The 21,225-nt window shown below is 39.4% G+C and overlaps 1 protein-coding gene across 1 annotated transcript; it reads right to left on the reverse strand.

Moving 5' to 3' along the window:
* Window positions 1-1,215: 1,215 nt before the first annotated feature.
* On the reverse strand, window positions 1,216-20,299 carry EREG (epiregulin). The gene is made up of 5 exons (XM_049886023.1): window positions 19,999-20,299; window positions 7,576-7,662; window positions 5,425-5,548; window positions 4,678-4,827; window positions 1,216-1,392 (listed from the first exon to the last, which is right to left on the reverse strand). The coding sequence occupies exons 1-5, from the start codon at window positions 20,045-20,047 to the stop codon at window positions 1,311-1,313; spliced, it is 492 nt and encodes a 163-aa protein (XP_049741980.1). The 5' UTR covers window positions 20,048-20,299; the 3' UTR covers window positions 1,216-1,310.
* Between the last annotated feature and the right edge of the window lie 926 nt (window positions 20,300-21,225).

Genomic DNA, 21,225 nt, shown 5'->3' on the forward strand with positions numbered 1-21,225 from the left:
ATATAGAATTTTCAATTCTAGAAAAAGTAATTTACTGAGTTGGTTTTAAGTTAAAACTCCTGTATAGAAAATGAAAGCACTGGGTTTCTATCCCTAGATATTATAGAACTATTATCCTAAGTATACTTAAAAATAATGATTATGATCAGTCCATCAAATTTCGGACTATGACTTAGAATTCTCCAGCAAAGTTCCCATGAAAACAAGCTCTCTAAAAAGAAGTACCAAATGTGGTTTCAATTACGGATTTTCTCTAATTATCTCATGAGCGACAGCCATCTCAATTCAAAATGTACTACACAAAAAACAAGAACATTGTGAAGCTGTAAAGTACCCACTATTTACATAAAGGGCTCTGGTGGCACAGTGGTTAAGTGTCTGGCTGCTAACCAATAGTCGGCAGTTTAAATCCACCAGCCACTCCTTGAAAATCCTGTGGGGCAGTTCTACTCCGTCCCACAAGGGCACCATGAGTTGGAACCAACTTGACGGCAATGGTTTTGTTTCTTTATATAGAAGATAATATAAAATTAAGTTTTCCAATTCATTTTACTTAAATAGAATCTGCTAAATAGGTGACTAGTATCCACAGGATTTATGAGTTGGCTGGGGAACTGCACACTTGCCCTCTAGGCAGATAAGCTTTAAGTTATTGCTGAGGATGGAAGTGGAGGGAGCTTGTCGCTGTTGTCAGTTGTCATCAAGTTGGCTTTAACTGATGGCAACCTTATGTATAACAGAACAAAACATTGCCTAGCTCTGTGCTATCTTCATGATTCCTTAGCTTGGTTTGTTTCAAATGTGTAATGCTCAGCACATAACCTGTGTTTGCTTCTCCCCAATTCCCACTGCATTACTTTTCTAATACACGATCACAATATAGTCAAATCAATTATCATTGCTTCGAAGAGTAGGAAAAACATTAAATTGATTTTGCTATATATTTAGGTGTACAGAAATCTGTCATTTGTTGACATTCCTGAGCAATTACTTGGGCATCGTTCACTCCTGAGCAAGAATCACTGTGAAGCAGGCATATAATCTTTGAAGCCTTCAATGAAGTATTTAGCTCAGGAAATTATTTCTTACAAAAATATAAATTTTCTTTCTACATTAAATATTTTGTGTGCGTTATACATTAACAGTCTGTCAAAAATAAAAGAAAAATAAAAAAAATATTTCCATGTATATTAAAAATACATCAGTGTTGTCCTGACACATGACCCAACATAAATATTATTAATAAAATAGGAATATTAAAACGAACCAGGCATGCTATGCATCCCTGCCCATAAGCTTGATGGCACCATTCAGACTTGTGGCAATGTTGGATCCCCAGAGGTCACCCTTTCATATTCTTTCTTTGGTTCTTTACTTTTTCTATTTCTGTACCTAGAAACATTAAAAAATCAAACTATTAGTATTGTAGTAAATAAAAACAAACTGTGTTAACTAAAGAAACAGATGTATGGACTCAAAAGATACATTGTTATTGTTGTGGTTGTCAGGTGCCATTGAGTCAAGTACTGTGGGACAGAGTAGAACTGCCCCATAGGGTTTTCCAAGGAGTGACTGGTGGATTTGAAGTGCCAACCTTTTGGTTAGCAGCCAAGCTCTTAACCACTACACCACCAGGGTTCCAAAAGATACATTAGCATGAAAAAACTAAAACCCGTTGCCTTCGAGTCAATTCTGACTCATAGTGACCCTATAGGACAGAGTAGAACTGCCCCATAGGATTTCCAAGGAGCAGCTGGTGAATTTTGAACTGCTACCAGGGTCCCATACATTAGCATAGTGTTCCCAAAATGACAAAAGTGAATAGGTTTAGGTTGGACAAGGAATAAAAAGGATATGGAAACCCTGGTGGCATAGTGGTTAAGTGCTATGGCTGCTAACCAAAAGGTCGGCAGTTTGAATCTGCTCCTTAGAAACTCTATGGGGCAGTTCTACCCTGTCCTATAGGGTCACTATGAGTCGGAATCGACTGGATGGCCCTGGTTTGGTTTTGATTTTTGGTATAAGGGATATGTCAAGGAACACTGGTAGTGCAGTGGTTAAGGCTCTGCTGCTAACCAAAAGGCCAGTAACTGGAACCCACCAGCTGCTCCGTGGAGGAAAGATGTGGCAGTCAGCTTCTGTAAAGATTACAGCCTTGGAAACCCTATGGGGTAGTTCTATCCTGTCCTATAAGGTTGCTATGAGTCAGAATTGACTCGACGGCAATGAGTTTTGGGTTTGGAAGGGATATGGCCCGTAGCCAAGTAATACTGGGAGGAAACAGTGAAACATCATTAAAGGAACTTCTTGACTACAGGACTTTTTCAGAGTCTTTAACGTGAAAATGAATACTGTGAAGTTTTACAAGAACGGCACATGATTACACTTGAGTTTTTCTTTTCTCTTTCCGTCTTTTCCCTGTCCTCTACTCTCTTTTCGTTCTGTCCCTCTCTCTCCATTTTGTTATGATCTAAGAAACTAGTATCTTGAATATTACACTAGATTAGGAAACACTATATTACTATTTTCTATCCATCACATTGATATAGTGTTATCACCAATCAAAACTAAAATAGCTAATATCTATTGGGCATTGGCTATGTTCTAAGTGTTGTACATGCATCATTAATTTTATCCTCACGTTTACCATTATTATCCTTATTTTACAGATGAAGAAAGTGAAGGACAAATGGTTTAAGTAACTCGCCCAAGGTCTCACAGCTAGGATTTTAAACACAGATTTATCAGAACTCAGAATCTTCATTACTACCATTTCTTAAGCTATGTTCCTAATATTTTAAATCTAGTTTTTGACCATTTAAAATAGGAGGCATGGGGCCTTGAGGGCATAATGCCTATGCTTCTGCCCCGCCACTTGTGAACTATATGACCTGGGACGTGTCAATTTACCTGTCTAGGTCTAAGTTTTCCCAGCTATAAAGGAAAGGATTATACTCAAACCTTTCAATTGTATTTCAGTTTTAACAATATCCAGTTCTTGATTATAACTAATCAGGAAGGCATTGTCATTTGATTAATGCTTAGACTCAAACATGGGCAAAATAAATTTAATCTTACAATAGTAGCATACTTTCAGACATTCAAAAGTAAAAAAGTACTACTTCCAGGAAAAAAAAAAAAAAATCATTCAAATCCAGACTGAACAATTTGTACCAGTTTCAAAATAAGAAGGATTTCATGAAGACATTAATTTACACATGGTTCCCATACCCTGGTTCTAGCTCTAAGAAACTGCCAGTCCGATGTACTGTCAGTAGTTTCACTGTCCACTCTCTCTTTTTTTTAAGTTTATCAGCATAGTGACATTACTGCACCTGAGGATGGGATATGACTTCTAGGGGGAGAGCTAATATGAAGTATTTTTTAACAGTAATTTTATAATTGCCTAGACTTGTTTTTGTGTGCCATTGAGTGGATTTTGACTCACAGAGACCCTATGGGACAGAGTAGCACTGGCCCACAGTACTTCCTAGGCTGTTTTTAACCTTCACGGAAGCAGACTGCCACCCCTTTTTCCTGTAGAGCGGCTAGTGAGTTCGAATCACCGATCTTTCAGTTAGCGTCTGGGCACTTAACCACTGTGCCATCAGGGCTCTCTGCCTTAAATTTTAAGTTCTTGATTAAATTTACAAAACTATGTTTTATGTAATACAAAATTTGTTGTTCGTTCCCTTGTGTTGGCTGCAGTTCACGGTGACCTATGTATAACAGAATGAAACTTGGCCCAGTCCTGTGCCATCTTTATTATCTTTGAGCCCATTGTTATGGCTATTGTGTCAGTCCATCTTATCGAGGGTTTTGTTTTTGCTGACCCTGTATTTTATCCAATATGATGTTGTCTTCTAGGGATTGTTTTCTCCAGCACTATATTGGACAATGTTCCATTGATATCCATAAGGTTTTTATTGGCTAATTTTTGGAAGTAGATCTCTAGGCCTTTCTTCCTGGTCTGTCTTGGTTTGAAAGGTCCACTAAAACTATGAGTGACCCTGTTGGTATTTGAAATACAGGGTGGCATAACTTCCAGCATCATAGCAACACATAAGCTATCACAGTATAACAAACTGACAGACAGGTAAACCCAGTGCCGTGGTGGAATACAAAATAAGGTTCTAATAAATTAAATATAGGTAGCTAAATATAACATTAGCATCATGCCAATGGTTACTTTCACATACATTATCACATCCTATAATTAGTAAGAAGAATTTTTATCTTCTTTTTTAGAGGAAGGAACTAAGATTCCAAGTTTGACTTGCATAAGGTCACAGATAGTAAGTGATAGAGCTAGTAATAGAATCAAATCCTGATATTCTGTCTCTAGTACATCTTTGTAAATATCATCAGTGCAGATTCTATTTTTGCCCTAAATAATACTTTGTCCTTATTTGTACCCAATTTATAGGTCTTTTTTATGTGTGCGTGTGAAAACCTGTTGGCATAGTGGTTAAGGGCTACTGCTGCTAACCAAAAGGTTGGCAGTTTGAATCCATCAGACGCTCCTTAGAAACCCTATGGGGCAGTTCAGCTCTGTCCTATATAGTCGCTATGAGTTGGGATCTGCTCAGCAGCAGTGTGTTTGTTTTGTTTTGTGTGTGGAAGATGTATTGTATGAAAGTAATTTATAAGCAGAGTGTAAAAATACCACTATCTTACCATCTGCAGAAGTAGTATAGGGAACCTGCAACCGTGACAAGAAAAAAAATAGTAAGAATCACAGTCAAAGCCACATATTCTTTGCTCAAGGGTTGGTGGACGGTTAAAAAGAAGTGTTCGCATCGGACACCAGTGTATCCCACATCACACCTAAAGGAAAATGCAAGAGAAAAACCAATTATTTAGGAACAAAATCATGGTTATGAATTAGTTTTATAAGAACTAATTTCACACTACCATGCAAGAAATCAACAAGGTTTACCAAAAGTAGTAAGGATGAATTCAAAGGGTGACCTAAGGGCTGGGCCAGCGTTGATGAAAGAGCTCCACATGCCACTCAGGCTACATATAATGTGGCTTTAAAAAGATCTAGTTCAGCTGCCAGGGTGGCTGACAATCTAGAATAGTGTTTTTATAAGTTCTGTCTGTAGGTTTGGGGTGTTTTTTTTGCCTTAATTAGTGGGATGAATTCTTAAAACAATGACTTAGATAGAAGTCCAATGAAAAGAGATGTCAGTGTGGGAGGGAGGTATGTGAAGTCTTCCCCTTACACTCCTGAAATAAGTCTACAACTGAAAACTATTTGTTCCTTCACTTAAAAAACTGACTTAATAAAGTTTCTAATAGTACATAGAAACTGCATCCTAAAAGCCCGTGGAAGTATAGGGTGACTTCAAAAGATAAAAGAGAGAGAAAAATATAGGGTTTTTTTTAACACTCTCTTTTTTGTAGGGGATGGCATATTACCTGCAGTAATGCTCATTCATGTTCACCAGGAAGATGCAGTGTCCATGCAAACAGTAGCCATTCATGTCGGAGCCGCACTTTGTTATTGATACCTGAGCAACCCGGGGATTGTCTTCTGTCTGAACTGTGAAGGAAGTGGACAGTTGAATACATTCTGTTGCCTTTTTTGAAGCATTAATCACCCTTTCATAATAGTAACCACTGAACTACTTTAAGAAAGTATGTCATATGCCAATCAGTTGGAGAGAATTTCCAGGAGTAGGAAGTTACTCTCCCTAGACCAATAAGGACTCCCTGGGTAGAACCAACGGTTAATGCGCTCAGCTGCTAACTGAAAGGTTGGAAGCTCAAGTCCACTCAGAGGCACCCTGGAAGAACAGCCTAGCAATCTATTTCCAAAACATTGGCCACTTAAAACGCCATGGGGCAGAGTTCAACTCGGACATACATGAGCTCCACATGAGTCGGCATTGACTCCACAGCAGCTGGTTAGACCAATAAACAAACATCTGACCCAAAAGGAAAATGTCGAAGAGACTAAACAAAACAAAATAAAACCTGGGGATTTAATTCTCAAAATCTTTAAGAATAGGAGGAGTAAGCTTTAGGGTGCACATCTAAAAAAAAAAAAGCATTACCCTCCAAAGTAGATATTCATTACTTTTCCACACAAAGGTTGTCTAGATTTTTCCAATCTCAAAATAATTCTGAAACTCATCACTCCAAAAGCAAACTGCAAGCTGAAACCATCAGTTAATTCAAGACACCTGAATTTTATGGTGAGTTTTTAAGCCAGTAAGACTTGTTTTGGTGTGCATTCCCAAATTTCTGAGGTTGCCATCAAAGGAGTCAATCAAGGTCTACAACATCTCTAATAATAATGCCTGACATTAACTAGGCAAACCCTGAGTTAGAAATATCAGGCAAATGTAACCATGAAAAAAAACAAGCCTCATCAGAAACAGTGTTGTAACCTACATTTAAATTTTCCATTTGAATGTTTTAGCTACTAAAATGTGAAGGATACATATGAAATAACCAAAAAACAGCATTTGATTATAATACTTTTGCTCAAATAACAACAACAAAAAAAGAAAGCAAGAGAGGTGGCAGACAAAACCTCCAGAAAGCCCAGTGATGATGAAGGACAAGAGAGAAAGTGAAATTGTTATGGAAAATATCCTAGTTCCTCAAGGTAACTCTCAACTCACTACCTCAGATTAAATATAAAGCAGATCTTCCTTGGGCCACATTTAGAGTCCACTGGGGCTCCATGAGGTTGGCAGTTCAAATTCACCCAGGGGTGCCTTGGAAGAAAGGCCTGGCAATCTACTTGCAAAAGATCACAGCCATTGATAACCCAAGGAAAAATTTCTACTCTGAAACACATGGTGTCACTGTGAGTTGGAATCAACTCAAGAGCAACTGGTTGGTTGGTATGGGGTCCTTGAGAAAAAAAGATTATGTTTTACTTATCTCTATATCCCCCAGGCCTAAGGATAATGTTTGGCATGTATTAAAAAAACAAACAAAAAACCCAAACCCATTGCCACTGAGTTGATTCCAACTCATAGCGACCTATAGGACAGAGTAGAACTGCCCCATAGTGTTTCCAAGGAAGCGGCTGTTGAATTTGAACTGTTGACCTTTTTGTTAGCAGCCAAGTTTTTAACCACTGCACCACCAGGGCCCTTTGGCATGTATTAAGTACTCAATATTTTTGAAATGAACAATGTGAACACTGGAAGAAAAATGACCTGATTTGTTCCCCTTAGCAAAAAATGAGTATTTACTGTGTACAAAGTTTACATATTTTTGCCTTGCCAGATATCCAGGTCATCTGTGTAACTGCTAACGATCATGTCACAGCAAGTTTCCAGTGAATGGCCAAAAACAATCTTACTTTCTTGGTTCCCTATCCATTTAAGATCAAATCTTTGTATATAACTAGGTGCCTAGTCCCTCTCCCACCAGATTTTCCTTTACATAATTTCCCTAGTCCCCATGAGGGGTAAAAAATTATTTTGTTATTACAACAGCTATTTTTCCTTTTTTCTTTCTCCCAGTGTCACATATTTACGGTCTTTGAGTTTACTGTGCTGTAAAAAAATGTGTAATCCTTTGATGCAACCTTGACAAAGTTGGGTTTACCTAAAGCTGTGCAGTTATCGTCAGACTCTCCTGGGATGCATGATGGGATCACAGTTGTGCTCAGAACTGCTTGGAGAAGATGGAAACCTATTTATGGGGGAAGATCAAAATATGTCATTAATGTTTCAGGAAAAGAAACCTTGATTATATTTGTATATAACTGCAGTATTTATAGATTTGTTTTAATTATTTTGAGGGTATAAATTCATCAAAGCCATAAAAGAAAAGAATTAATGGGAACAGGCATTTAATAGTAAATGAATGAGTCCCTGGTTCCTCAGTCCAAGAATAAATGAATGTATTGACATTATAGTCACAGCTACAGAACTGACCTTTTCTAAAGGTCTCCAAGTTGTCTTTTTGAAGACCTAATTTTGAGAAGGAAAGCCTGGTGGCATAGTGGTTAAGTGCTACGGCTGCTAACCAAAAGGTTGGCAGTTCGAATCCACCAGGCGCTCCTTGGAAACTCCACGGGGCAGTTCTACTCTCTCCTAGACAGTCGATATGAGTTGGAATGACTCGAGGGCAGTGGGTTTGGTTCTTTTGGTTTAATTTTGAGAGGTGCTGCTGTTTTATTCCCCTCAAACGATGTGTTCAGAGTGATGCTCCAAGGCAGACTTCCTCATTTAAAAAAAAAAAAAAGAAGAAAAGACTTCCAATAAAAATCAAGTTCCACTCATGGTAGCAACTAAACAGGAAGTTCAGCCTAAGATGTATTCATTAGTTGATTTAAGTGCCTAAATTACCCTTTGCACTGTATTACATACTCAACTAGATTTCAGTTAATGAAATTTAATCTAGGTAAATCCAGAACATATCATATCTAATATGGGAAGGAACACCCATGCTCGATGCACGACACTGAGCCCTAGAATCCAGGTTCTGTAAGCATATTGAGAGTTTGAGCAAGATGTTTCATCACTTGTCTCCAATGAAAAGATAAATGTAGAAAAACAGGCATCAGAATGACTCAAGCAGCTTCTGAGTTCCTTAGACAGCATGATAAGAGGAGCCCTTTTAACAGCACACATGTTTACTTAAGAGTTTAACCTCTTCTGTTTAAGCATCCAATATTTGCAGTTCAGTCACTCTTTCCAGTCTATGAGTAGGTAACTCTTATATAATAAATACCAATGGTGGTGGAAACCCTGGTGGCATAGCAGTTAAGAATTCAGCTGCTAACCAAAAGGTTGGCAGTTCGAATCCACTAGGCGCTCCTTGGAAACCTATGGGGCAGTTCTACTCTATTCTGTAGGGTCACTATGAGTTGGAATTGACTCGATGGCAACGGGTTTGGTTTTGGTTTAACTGTGGCGTGGTGATGGTGGTGGTAGTTAGCAGCAACTAATATTTCTTGAATACTTATTTTGTACCAGGTACAGTTACACCTGCCTTATCTGTATTATCTCATTGACTCTTTGAGGAAGATGCTATTATTAGCCCTCCTGGACATATGAGAAAGCTGAGGCATAAGGAGTTTAAGTAACTTTCCCAGTGGTTCCTAACTATGTTGTTAATGGGCCACATTATAAAATTTGGGAATAGGCAATAATACTATATAGCATAATGGACATTATGCAGAACAAGCTAGAGTAACGATAGTTGGAGCAGAGTATTTAAACCCATAAAACTGAAAAACCTGTTGCCAGTCGAGTCGATTCTGACTTATAGCAACCCTATAGGACGAAGCAGAACTGCCCCATAGGGTTTCCAAGGAGCAGCTGGAGGAATCAAACTGCTGACTTTTTGGTTAGTACCTGAGCTCTTAACCACTACACCACCAGGGCTCCATTTAACCCCGTAGGGAGGCACAAAATATGGCGGAAAAGCAATCCTGTGAGAAAATTTAAACAATGAGATTTTGGACAAATTAATTAATTTCCCAGGATCTCAGTTTTCCCTACCATACACTGTTGTGGGGAGACTTGAACAAAACGGTATTTTTCTGAAGTAGTTGACATACAAGAGCCTTTCCATAAGCGTTCCTTTAGGTGTCAATAGTGTAATACTTCAACCTCCAGCCTCTAGTTTTAGCACTATATGTGGGTAGTGCCCTCTACTGGTCTATAACATTATGCATTTCTTTGTAATTTAGTATTTTAAAGAATGATTTAATTCATGTAATATGAGGATTTTTTTTTTTTTTTCTCAATTACAGGAGGTTTGTATCTGTTAAGCAGATTGTGTATTCTTTGGTACCAAAAACTAAATTACCTATCAGCATCATGGTTTATATTTTTATGCTTTGAACTTGACATTTATAACAAACTTGTGAAATAATTATTAGCTCCAAATAACGTGAGTGCAGCTAAATGAAATGCCTTGTCCAAGGTCACACATCTAATGCAAGAACTAGGAATCTATCTTTTGACATTAAGTCTGATAATCTTTCAATGATTTGAAGATACTGTTTTCTTGCAAGGTTTACAACTATCTCCTCCCCACTCCATGTGTTTCCTGCAGTGTAAATGCTGTTTCAATTGCTCTTACAGATATTGAAAAAAAAAAAATTATCTTTCTTAAAAGACAAAAAATGGCTAAAGTCTTTATTTCACTTATTCGTTGAACAGTTGAAAAAGACTATTTTACACATAGCTTTTTTACAGATGAGCTAAATTTTCATCCAAGCCAATTTTGTTCTACTTCTCAATATAATTTTACTATGCATTTTCACTACTGAAGAATTAAACCCTATAACTTATTAAAAAAAAAAAAAATTAAGGAAAAAAAAAATTGCCATCCAGTTGACTCTGACGATCCCGAGTGTGTCAGAGTAGATCTATGCTCCGTAGGGTTTTCAGTGGCTGAAATTTTGGAGGTAGATCACCAAGCCTTTCTTCACAGGCACCTCTGGGTGGACTCAAATCTCCAACCATTCAGTTTGCAGCCTAGTACTTTAACTGTTTGTGTCACCCAACAATCCCTTAGCTTATCTAGACTGCTCAAATACAAACTGGAGTACTAACTATATTATTTTGCATTTTTGGCATTCTGGTTCCCCTATGCTTCTTCAATTGAGGAAAGTTTTGGAGGAGATATTATCAACTCTCCCACTAGGAAAGGGTCAGCCAGGGAGAAAATGCACATTTAAAGCTATTTCTCTATCCTTTGATGAAGCCATAGACCAGCCTTTCCAGTTTGGAATCACTTGACTATTATAGAATATAGCTAATTGTTTTGGGGTGTTGCTTCTTTGTCTTGTTGTTGTTAAGTTTTTAGTAGTGGTTATTGGTTTTTCCACTGTAGGAAACTTTGTTCCAGTTGTTCAGGCCAGAGGTGAAATATTTGTTAATTAAGGAATGTTCACTCTAGGGTGTGCCTCCGTGTGCTTTCCTTATCTTCGACGCTCCCTTGGATACAGTCCATTAGTGGGGATGGTTTCTATGAGACTTGCTGCATTAATCCAGCAGCTGAATATTTTACAGATGAAATTGCAAATACTTTTAAATGTTCTTCTCAAAGGAAAGCATTTAAACTGAATGTATGCAGTCAATAAAACAGCAAAATTAGTTCTAAGTTGTGTGTCCATATGCACAGTTCTATTGCTTTAAAACCTTGGTCTCAAGCTTCCCTCCACCTTACCTCGGTCCCAGGCCCTTGCAAACTGGGGTAGAGAAGTGGGGGTGATCTAATGATTGAATGTGTCCATCATTGGAAGACTCTGATATCCACCACCCTATTATTACCCTTAAGAGTCAGAACTCATTATTATAAAATCCAATAGAGATGGAATAGATGCGAAAGTCTTATTCACACATTTCCTTAATCTTTCCATTTTTTCACGTCTTTAGTGTTATTTGAATGGTCTCTTTATGATCCAACTGCAAACATTGTATTTGAGTTTTTGATCCTCAACCAAGGATCCCTGCTGTGATAATTCACTATGATGCTAAAGATTTTGGATGGCATCAGTGTGGCAAAAAACAGATCTGGTGGCAAGTTCCACAAGAGTAACTGAGACAGAGAAGGGCTCTGTGCGAGGCCATATGAGGTAGATTGACCTGTAAATTGAAAACTGGTAGTTGGAACTTCTCTTCCAATGCTGCTATAAAAATCAAAATTCCTTGAGAGCCCTTGCTTTCTGACAAATTTCCAGACGGGTTTTAGGAACCTGAAGCTCACCTATTCATCTCTGTACCTTCATCTTTCAGAGGTCGTGTTTCAGTGAAATCTCAAGTGTGCCAGCAGGAAGTGGTGCCAGTGATTCACAGGATACAAATCATCTCTTCCCTGTGAGTCAGGGCCAAGCCTATACCCTTACACAACGTTGGTTGGGGCAGTACGTGGGAGAGGTTGAGTACCATCACCGGAACGGAGGGAGCCCTGAATATTGTGGGCCCTGGAGCACTAAGAAGTGCTTGCTCAATAGTCAGGCAGAATGTCAGGTGCAGAAAAAGTCCTTATTTATCACATATGTTATCTTTTGACCTTGCTTCTTAGTGGCCACACTGAGAGGTTCATCTAGAAGGAGACTGACAGAGAGGAGGCTGGGGATTCAGTGACTGGCTGATCCAGCCAAGTCAGCAAAATCAATTGCAACTCTCATGAGTAAATACCCGTTGTCATCGAGTCAATTCTGACTCATAGCGACCCTACAGGACAGAGCAGAACTGTCCCCATAAGATCTCCCTTGAATGATTGATGAATCCGAACTGCCAACCTTTTGGTTAGCAGCCAAGCTCTTAACCACTAGGCCACCAGGGCTCCCTCAGGATTAAATAGTCTCCTGGAAAGCAATCGAGCAAATAAAAATGATCCACAATCATATGAAATAGGTTACAGAATGAAAGGAATGCATTGGATTTTCCCAGTTGAACCTTTTAAAATATTCAGAGCAGAGCAGCAAACTCACAATGAATCACAGGATCTGTCCAGCCCAAACAGATAGCAAAATCCACTTTGTTCATACTTTTGCTGTGGTCACATGCCAACCTACACAAGGACTGTTAGTTTTCCATCTTTTTCCACGGGCATCTGTAATTTAAGGATTTGTTTGTAACACCGTAGGCTTTTTAGGTCTTGTATACTTTCAGGAAGTGAATATGCCTTCGTCTTTTTCAGGTGTCTTTTTGTTCAAAGTTAAATCTCACTAATATGTAATGCCTTGCTTCACTTTGGTTATAATAACTATAAAATCCTTATCACATCATATACTGAGAACTACTATCAGCTCTGTACAGTAACAGCCTACGTTTCAGAGAATAAAATACATATAAGCATGTGTAAAAAAAGTTATCATTTTCTTCCTACATACTTTTTCAATATCAATCTTTAAGCTTCATTAAAAGACGAATATAAAAATCAGCTATAATTACTTGAGATAAAACAGCATGAAACCAGCGGTTGAAATAATAAAGGATACAAATAAGTATTTCTTTTAATTTCAAATTAAAATAGAGCCATAAAATCTTCCTTGTCAAGTGGCAAGAAAAGATTTAGTATGCCACATTTTTAATTCATAGATATTAAATTATACTCCTCAGTTTTAATTAAAAAAAAAAAAAATCCATTGCCCTTGAGTCAATTCCTACTCATAGCGACCCTACAAGACAGAGTAGGACTGCCCCATTGGTTTCCAAGGAGTGCCTGGTGGATTCAAACTGCCAACCTTTTGGTTAGCAGCTGAACTCTTAACCACTACGTCAAAAGTGTTAAATCATAATTCAGTTAGATATGCGAGACCAAATGGGCAGCTCCAGTCCAAAAGTGGGATGAGAAGTCAGGAAGGGACAGGAACTGGATGAATGGACACAGGGAACCGGGGTTGGAAAGGGGGAGAGTGCTGTCATATTGTGGGGATTGCAACCAATGTCACAAAACAATATGTGTATAGATTTTTGACTGAGAAATTAACTTGGGCTGTAAACTTTCACCTAAAGCACAATAAAAAAAAGAAATAAAGAAAACCCAATGAATAAGACATAGTTCCTGCCCCAAATAGAGTTAATGGGGCTACACCCTTGGGGGTGGTAAGAAAAGGAAAGAATTCATCGATGATGAATTTCTGACCAGAAAACACCAAGGATGGTGGTGTCATTAAAAGAAAAGAAAACAGATAGGACAGCTGGTTTGTGGTGGCATTTGCAGTTATTAGATATGAAGGGAGGACATAATGAGCAAGCAAATTTGAGTTTGATGCTCATATATCACCTATTTATATTCATGAGGTAGTTGGGAGTATAGATATTGAGGAAAGCAATAATAATGGAGTTGATTAAGTCAATTTGAAAGTCTTATGAAGATATAAGGAGATATGACCTTTAAGACATGAAAACCATTCAGATATTCCAAGGGAAATAGTATGGAATAGGAAATAACAGAACTTTGGAAAATAGGCAGTAGGGAGTAGACAGAAATGTACAAGGAAAGAGAAAAATAAATTGAAGAAAAAAGAAGGTTCAGTGCTGTGGGAGCCAAGAGAGCAGATCAGCAACACAATGATTGAAGAGTATGAGTGACTCCATTGTAAATACTTTATTCATCATTATCAAGTGCAAATGATGCTAAAATCTGAAATAAAGAAGTTATTAAGCTAATTTTTTTTTAACACTAGCATTGGTTTTATATTTGCATCCAGCTTATCATTAATATTAATTTTATTTGTCTTCGTAACTCAAACATTAATTATCCAAATTATGGATTATGGGGGGTGCAATGTGTTGTAGATATGAAAAATACATCAGGCCAGTGGATCTCAGCCAGGGGTAATTTTGCCATCAGGAACATTTGCCAAAGTCTAGAGACATTTTTGATTGTCACAACTGGAGGTGCTACTCACATCTAGAGGGTAGAGGCCAGGGTTGCAGATAAACATTCTGCAATACATAAGACAACCCTCTTAAAGAATTATTCAGCCCATAATGGCAAAAGCAGCCAGACTGAGAAACACTATATTAGATTTATGAGCTATGGAATCCAGTTCTAACTCAGATACAATTTCCTTATCTCTAAAAACAGATACCTAGGGGTAAGGTGGAGGGGGAGATGGAATTTAGATTAGATTACTCTTAAAGTTCCTTTCATTTCTAACACAATACTTCTCTTTCTCCCATTTACAGTTCATCATTCAGTCATATCACTGCTCAGTAATTTCTCTCCCTCTCTCTACCTCTCTTTTTCTCTGTCTCTGTCTCTCTCTCTCATAACACACACACACCCCATCAGAAAATGCACATTGTGTTAAGAGATACAAATGGGAGAAAGAGGGTAGAAAATTACTAGAATTTATCAGAAACAACAAATTGAATTTTCAAAATTTTAAAGAACAGCTGGTTGAGTCAAGATACACTGGTGAAATTTTCACCTAAAGCACAATTAAAAAAAAAAAAAAAACGCGCACACACACAGCGGTGAGAACTCTGAATAAAGGACAAATCATATCATCCACCCAACAAATAGTTACTGAGAGTTTGATAGAACCCTGGAGCCCTGGGGGCACAGTAGTTAAACATTTGGTTGCTAACCAAAAAGGTCAGCAGTTCAAATCCACCGGGCACTAATATCATCCCATCCATCTATTAGGTCCATATACAATAACCTAACAAGTTAGATATTATGATTTCTATTTTACAGATAAGAAAACTGAGGCTCAGAGAGGAATAAATTTTTTATGAAAGTAAGAAATAAAATAACTGAGGTATGAAATCTGTGTTGTTTACAAAATCTATGCCTCTTAATTTAAAGATTATAAAGTTCAACATGTATCTCTTTACACACACACAGACACACACACAAATGAGACAGAGAGAAAGAGCATTTCCTCCTGTGCTAAGGATTTTCAAGAGGGTTTGCATTTATCTCACTTTCATGCAAAATTAATATTGAGAGCATTTGACCTAAGAAATAAAAATGTTAATTTTTTTTTTTCTGGACAATTATCAAATCATTCCCTAGATTATAAATAGTATCCTGGTTAATTAAGCCATTACTTTAACCTACAAAGTCACTCAACATTTATTTGCTTTGTAACCAGACACCTCAGTCTTACATTAACTGCATTGCCAGAGGACACCGGAGTCTGTTGCATTGCTTCATTTTTTCTAAGGTTCTGGAATGGCCATATCAAGGCTACAGCTGTCAGGCTACACCTCCCTAAGGAGCTTTCCTATTACAGCTTCGGGGAGATTTCCCATTGTCTCCCAGTGGAATGTTCTCAACAGCAGTTACAGCCATATTAATTAGGCTCTTTGCATAGGCCTATTTGACAGGTGAGGAAACCACAATTTAATTTTTTTTTGAAGAGGATTTCTTACTTGGCATTTGCATCTCTTGGGTGCCATTAACCAGGAAATGGGAGATTCTTATGCAAAGATGGACAGAGAACATTCAAATTCAAATTTCCCAAAGTGACTATGTGAGTACTATACTTTTTTTTTTTTTAACCAAGGGAAGTCTTTTTTTTCTGTTAACAGAAATGGGCTATAGATTCCAAATTAGTCACTTACCAATACTATACTCAATATACAATAAAAGGGATACCTAAAAAACCTACGATCCAGAGTATAAAAAGATATGACACCTTCTCCTTGATCAAAAAAAAAAAAAAAAAATCGATCACTTAATTTAAAACCCAAAAACCAAACCCTTTGCCGTCTAGTGGATTCTGACTCATAGGGACCCTATATGAGAGTAGAATTGCCCTACAGGGTTTCCAAGAATCGACTGGTGGATTCGAGCTGCCAACCTTTTGGTTAGCAGCTGAGCTCTTAACCACTGCGCCACGAGGGCTCCTTACTTACCATACATCTTGGCAAATATAGAAATAAAGGCCTCAGTAAACTGACGTTAATGAGTGTAAGAAAAATCATATCCTGGCAACTGTGTTGATTAAAAATGATGAATATATGTTAAATAAAAATTCAACATATTTTTGCCTAGCCAAAGAGTCACAAGTTTTCTGTGTCTGATTTTAAGTGAGATCGTAGAGGAGTCAGCAGGCCCCTTTCTGCACAGGCGCCTGTTTCCGTAACAGTCTCTAAGCCCTGGGGCAGCCCCTGGCCTGCTCTGGAACTTCCCTGTTAAACCTGGTATTTTTATTTTGCTCCGGATAACCCTGAGACCCTCTGGGCACCCTACTGTTTACTCTCTAAGTTCTTGTAAAGTATTTTGTTTCACTGAGCCTCAGTTTCTTCATTTGCCAAACTGGGTTAATCATAACCTACCTCATGCAGTTATTTTAAGGCAGAAGCAAGGTAATGGATGGAAAGCACCTAACACACAACATGGTTGGCACACAGTAGGCATTTGGTAATGGTTAGTGCTCTTCTTACCTCCTGGATTTGGGCCCCTGTGCTGAAGCAGACACCCAATTACCCAACATGCTCACACGGCAAGCCAATGCAGAAGGCGGATGCTGGAGTCAAAATACAAACAGGAGAATCCTGTCATCGTGTTTTCTGCCTCTGATGTGTCCTATCAGGTTGTGCCAAGACTCAGGTAGCTCATAAACTCTCAGGGTCAACAGACAAGACCTAAGGCAAGTCAACTGTATCTTTTTTTTTTTTAATATTGTCTTGGAAACATCACTCAGGAACATGTTCGAAACAACCTGTTTGGACACTCTGTGGCATTCATGGGCAACAATGAAAACGTTTGATTTCAGATTGAAAGAATGTGCGACTGGTGACTTTTACTTCCTTATTAAAATATTCATACACAGCTCCAAATTCCTCTTGAAGTTTAAGGAATTGGGGAGAAGTGACTTTTGTTTTGTTTTGTTTTAAACCCTACATGAGGATCTTTTTCTTTGCCCATAAAACTGCAGAGCTCAAGATAAACATTTCTCCTCTTCTCTACAAGATTAGAAATAATTCAGCTCTAAAATTGTAGCTTATTTAGAAATGTGTTATCTAGTATGGTATACCTCAACCCTTTCATTCAATGTTCAGTAGGATAAAAGTGCTAGCAAACACAAGTATGGACTCTCTGTTTGGCCTGGCTTTACTATGTGATATTGGGTCATAGTTTCTAATCCATAAAGCAAAGAACATCAATATCAAATATTAAGAAATATTTTAAATGACCAAATTAGAGAGAGAGAGAGAGAGAGTGTGTGTGTGTGTGTGTGTGTGTGTGTGTATAAATCTGCCTGTGTTGGGGGTGGAGGGTGGAACTGAAGTGTCTAAATTTTTTCCACAATTATAAATACTTATGAATTCCACAAAAAGCTACCAGGTCAACAATAAAAAAATATTAGCTGAAACCTAAAATAAAAACTCCTCCTTTTGAAGGCCAAACATTTTGGAAAAGTATTTCTAGGTAAACTTTTGCTTGGGGGAGGGAAAGGAAAGGCAATTTCAGGAATAACAGCATGTCCTTGGGAATAAGACTATTGAACTTGCATACCTGAATAGAGTGTGGGGATGTGATACAGAATTTCAAGCAGGAACTTTAGCAGTGGCAGAGAAATATCTAAACAAACTGGGAAAACAGAAACTGACCTAGCTCATTTGGAAATGGGCTTGGCAGCTGAGGAAATAGGCAAACTATAATTAAGTAATGCAATAAAGGAGTTAAGCACTTTCATGACAACAAAAACACACACTAAGTGGGTAGTAACCAGGTTATTCATAGACTAGAGGCTCTTAAAGTCTCATATTTGAATATTCAATGAGATGCTCAGAACAGACATTTGCATTGTTCAGATGCAACCATACAGGTGGGAAAAAAAAATGCTAAATCATTCTGACCTTTGGGTTAATTTCTAACTTGAGGAAGACTGTCAACTTTCTAATTTTTATTTTTCTCACAGAAGTTTCAAAACGAAAATGGAAAAGCCACATTATTCCCTGAGAATCTTCTAAGTCATTCTTAGCTTGGTTTGGGTAGAAACCTCAGATCCATCTATGTTCCCGAAATTGGATGCCTAGGTTGCAACTATGCACGGTATGCATTTCATTAGGTCTCCCAACCCCCGAGATAAGGTGTGTCAAAATAATAATTTAACTGTCACATCCTGCACAGGTAGAATTAGTGTGTTAGGGGAATTCGGTTCACTGCAACCCCAGAAAAAATGTGTGACTGGTGACTTTTACTTCCTTATTAAAATGTTCACCTTGTTGCTAGGTGTTTTGGAGCCAATTTCGACTCATAGCGACCGCTTGTGACAGAGTAGAGCTGCCCCATAGGGTTTCCTAGACTTATCTTCATAACCCACAAAACCTAGTGCCCTCGAGTTGATTCCGACTCAGAGCGACCCTTTATCTTTATGGTAGCGGATTATCAGGTCTTTCTCCCCAAGGGGCTCCTGGATGGTTTCCCTTTGGGTTAGCACCACAATTCCTAACTCTTGCACTGCCAGGGCTCCAAATTCCTCTTGAAGTTTAAGAAATGAGAGTTGTGATTTTTTTTTTTTTAAACCAGAAAGGCTACATAAGAATCTTTTTTTTTTTTTTTCCTGTCTACAAGAATTTCTTGTCGTTGCCCTCGAGTCTATTCCGACTTATAGCGACCATTTTATTATTTACAGGACAAAGTAGAACTGCACCGTAGAATTTCCAAGGAGCGGCTGGGGGATTCGAACTGCCGACCTTTTGGTTAGCAGCCGTAGCTCTTAACCACTACGCCACCAGGGTTTCCTGCCAACTCACAGCGACCCTATATGACAGACTAGAGAACTAAAACATCTCAAATAGGAAGACAGACATAAAAAATATGCTCGGGGATTGCAGGCTACAGGGTGCAATTAGCAGCGGGACCTGCAAAGCGCCGGACCAGCCTCCCCGGGGGCTAGCTGCGCGGAGCGGGCAGGAGGCGGTAACACAAGGTGGGAGGCGTGGAGGCCAAGGGCAGCAGAAACCGCAGGGACCTGGCCATCTCCCTCCTGCTCCAAGTACCCGCAACGTTTTCATTCCGTAGTGTCTGAATCTCCAGCAATGCTGGCACCCACGCAAGCCGCCCCTGGGAAGCTAAATCATGTTCGATTTTAGAAAACTGGCGCAAGACTGAGAAGCAAAAGCCCACCTAGTCTGTACACCTTACTCTCCAAAAAGAGAAAGAACAAAACATGAAATTTCAACAGTGCGTCCAGGCCTTTTAATTTCTAGGTTAAGCAAATTTTCGAAAGAAAAAGTTTTCAGTTTTTTTATTTTGACTAATAAAAACCAAAACCAAACCCGCTGCCGACTCATACCATCCTACAAGGCAGAGTAGAAGTGCTTCCATAGAGTTTCCAAGGAGGGCCGGTGGATTCGAAACAACGGCCTTCTGGTTAGCAGCCACCAGGAGATATATTAATTCGTGCACACCCTCCCAAATAGGGAGGACTCATCATATCGGACTCACATCAGAGACATCCTTTTAAATGGAGTACACTTTAACCTTGCGGAAAACTCACTACTCGTCTATGTGACAGTGCCCGTGGGCGATATTTGTCTTCTCTGCAGTGGTCGCGGGAGCGGGGAGAAGAGGGCTGCAGAGGCTTACCGAGGCAGAGCAGCAGCGCCGGGACACGACCTGCACCGCGCATCTCCATCCTTGTCGCGGCTGCGAGCGTCGACAACCAGCTGGGGGCGCTCGGGCTGGGCGGCGGGCGCGGACGCCTGCGGGGAGCGCACGGAGCTGGGCGGGACTCTGCGCGGCTGTGCCTGGAGCGCGGCGGAGAGCCTGGAGGGGCCACGCGTTGGCTGTGTGTTTCTGACGCCCCGCCAGTCCGGCAAGTGAGCTTAGCTGCCGGGTGCTACGGCCTTTATACTTCTGGGGAGGGGCCTCAGGCCCGAGTACTTACTAGCGGGGTGAGGTGCAAAGTGCCCAGAATTTCATAATCAGCCCTGGGGGAGGAGTGGCCGGAGGACTGTCCGGATGTCATCGTCTGTGTCTGGAGTACCTGAGAGTGGTTGAGGAATGAAAAAATGCCCTTTTGGTTAGCCGGAGACTACTCCCCAAACTTTTCCATCTCCTTCTAGGACTCAAGCAGAAGGAGGTGGACTAGATGGGTTGGTTTGCTTTGCGGGGTCAACTGCCGGCTAGTAGGTGGTTTTAGTTGCCCCGGGTGACAGGCATACCTTGAGTCAAAGTCGATCTTCCTGCCAGGACTGGTGTGCCCAGTACATGCCTTAGGTGAGGTGTGTGTGGTGTGTGTGTAATTTTACTAACCTTGCCGTGATAACTCTCTGTTTGTGGACATACTTAAAGTTTGTGAGTGCCTCAATCTCCTTCCTTCTAATCAAACTCAGCACTGCCCAGAAATGCCTTCACATGTATGTATACCTTTCTTCCCATCTCTTGCACTTCCAAATTTGTTCGGGCATTTATTGCCTCAAAGTCTAGTAATTGTGAAGAAAAGCCCTAAATTATTTTTTCTTCTGCCCTATTTTCATCCATCAGCCTGCTGCTTTTGATTTTAACTTACCCAAAATGCTGCCTTAATCTTTCATTTGTCTGTCAAAATATTTCAATGACTCCCCATTGCCCTTTGGACAAGGCCTGTCACAAATTTGAACCCAATCAGTCTTTTCAACCTCACATCCCACTAGTTCCCCAGATAAATTGTCTCACCCCAGCCAGACTGGGAAACTCATTAAGCATTTGCTCAGTCCCATTCCTCTGCCTTATGGTCATGCTCTGGAGGAATGGGTACCTTTTCGGAAACTAGGCAAATCCTCCTATTGTAATGGTTTCCCTCAAGGGCCTGAATTTCTTGAGCCTGCTGGA

The sequence above is a fragment of the Elephas maximus genome, chromosome 5 (assembly GCF_024166365.1).
Source record: "Elephas maximus indicus isolate mEleMax1 chromosome 5, mEleMax1 primary haplotype, whole genome shotgun sequence".
NCBI classification, from domain to species: Eukaryota; Metazoa; Chordata; class Mammalia; order Proboscidea; family Elephantidae; genus Elephas; species Elephas maximus.

Excerpts from the sequence above, each read along its gene's own strand:
- EREG (XM_049886023.1), bottom strand. The coding sequence starts at position 20,047 with ATGGAGATGCGCGGTGCAGGTCGTGTCCCGGCGCTGCTGCTCTGCCTC. Across the intron at positions 5,549-7,575 it reads CGATAACTGCACAGCTTTAG|TTCAGACAGAAGACAATCCC; the intron begins GTAAACCCAACT and ends CTTCCTTCACAG. Across the intron at positions 1,393-4,677 it reads CTATACTACTTCTGCAGATG|GTACAGAAATAGAAAAAGTA; the intron begins GTAAGATAGTGG and ends TAATGTTTCTAG.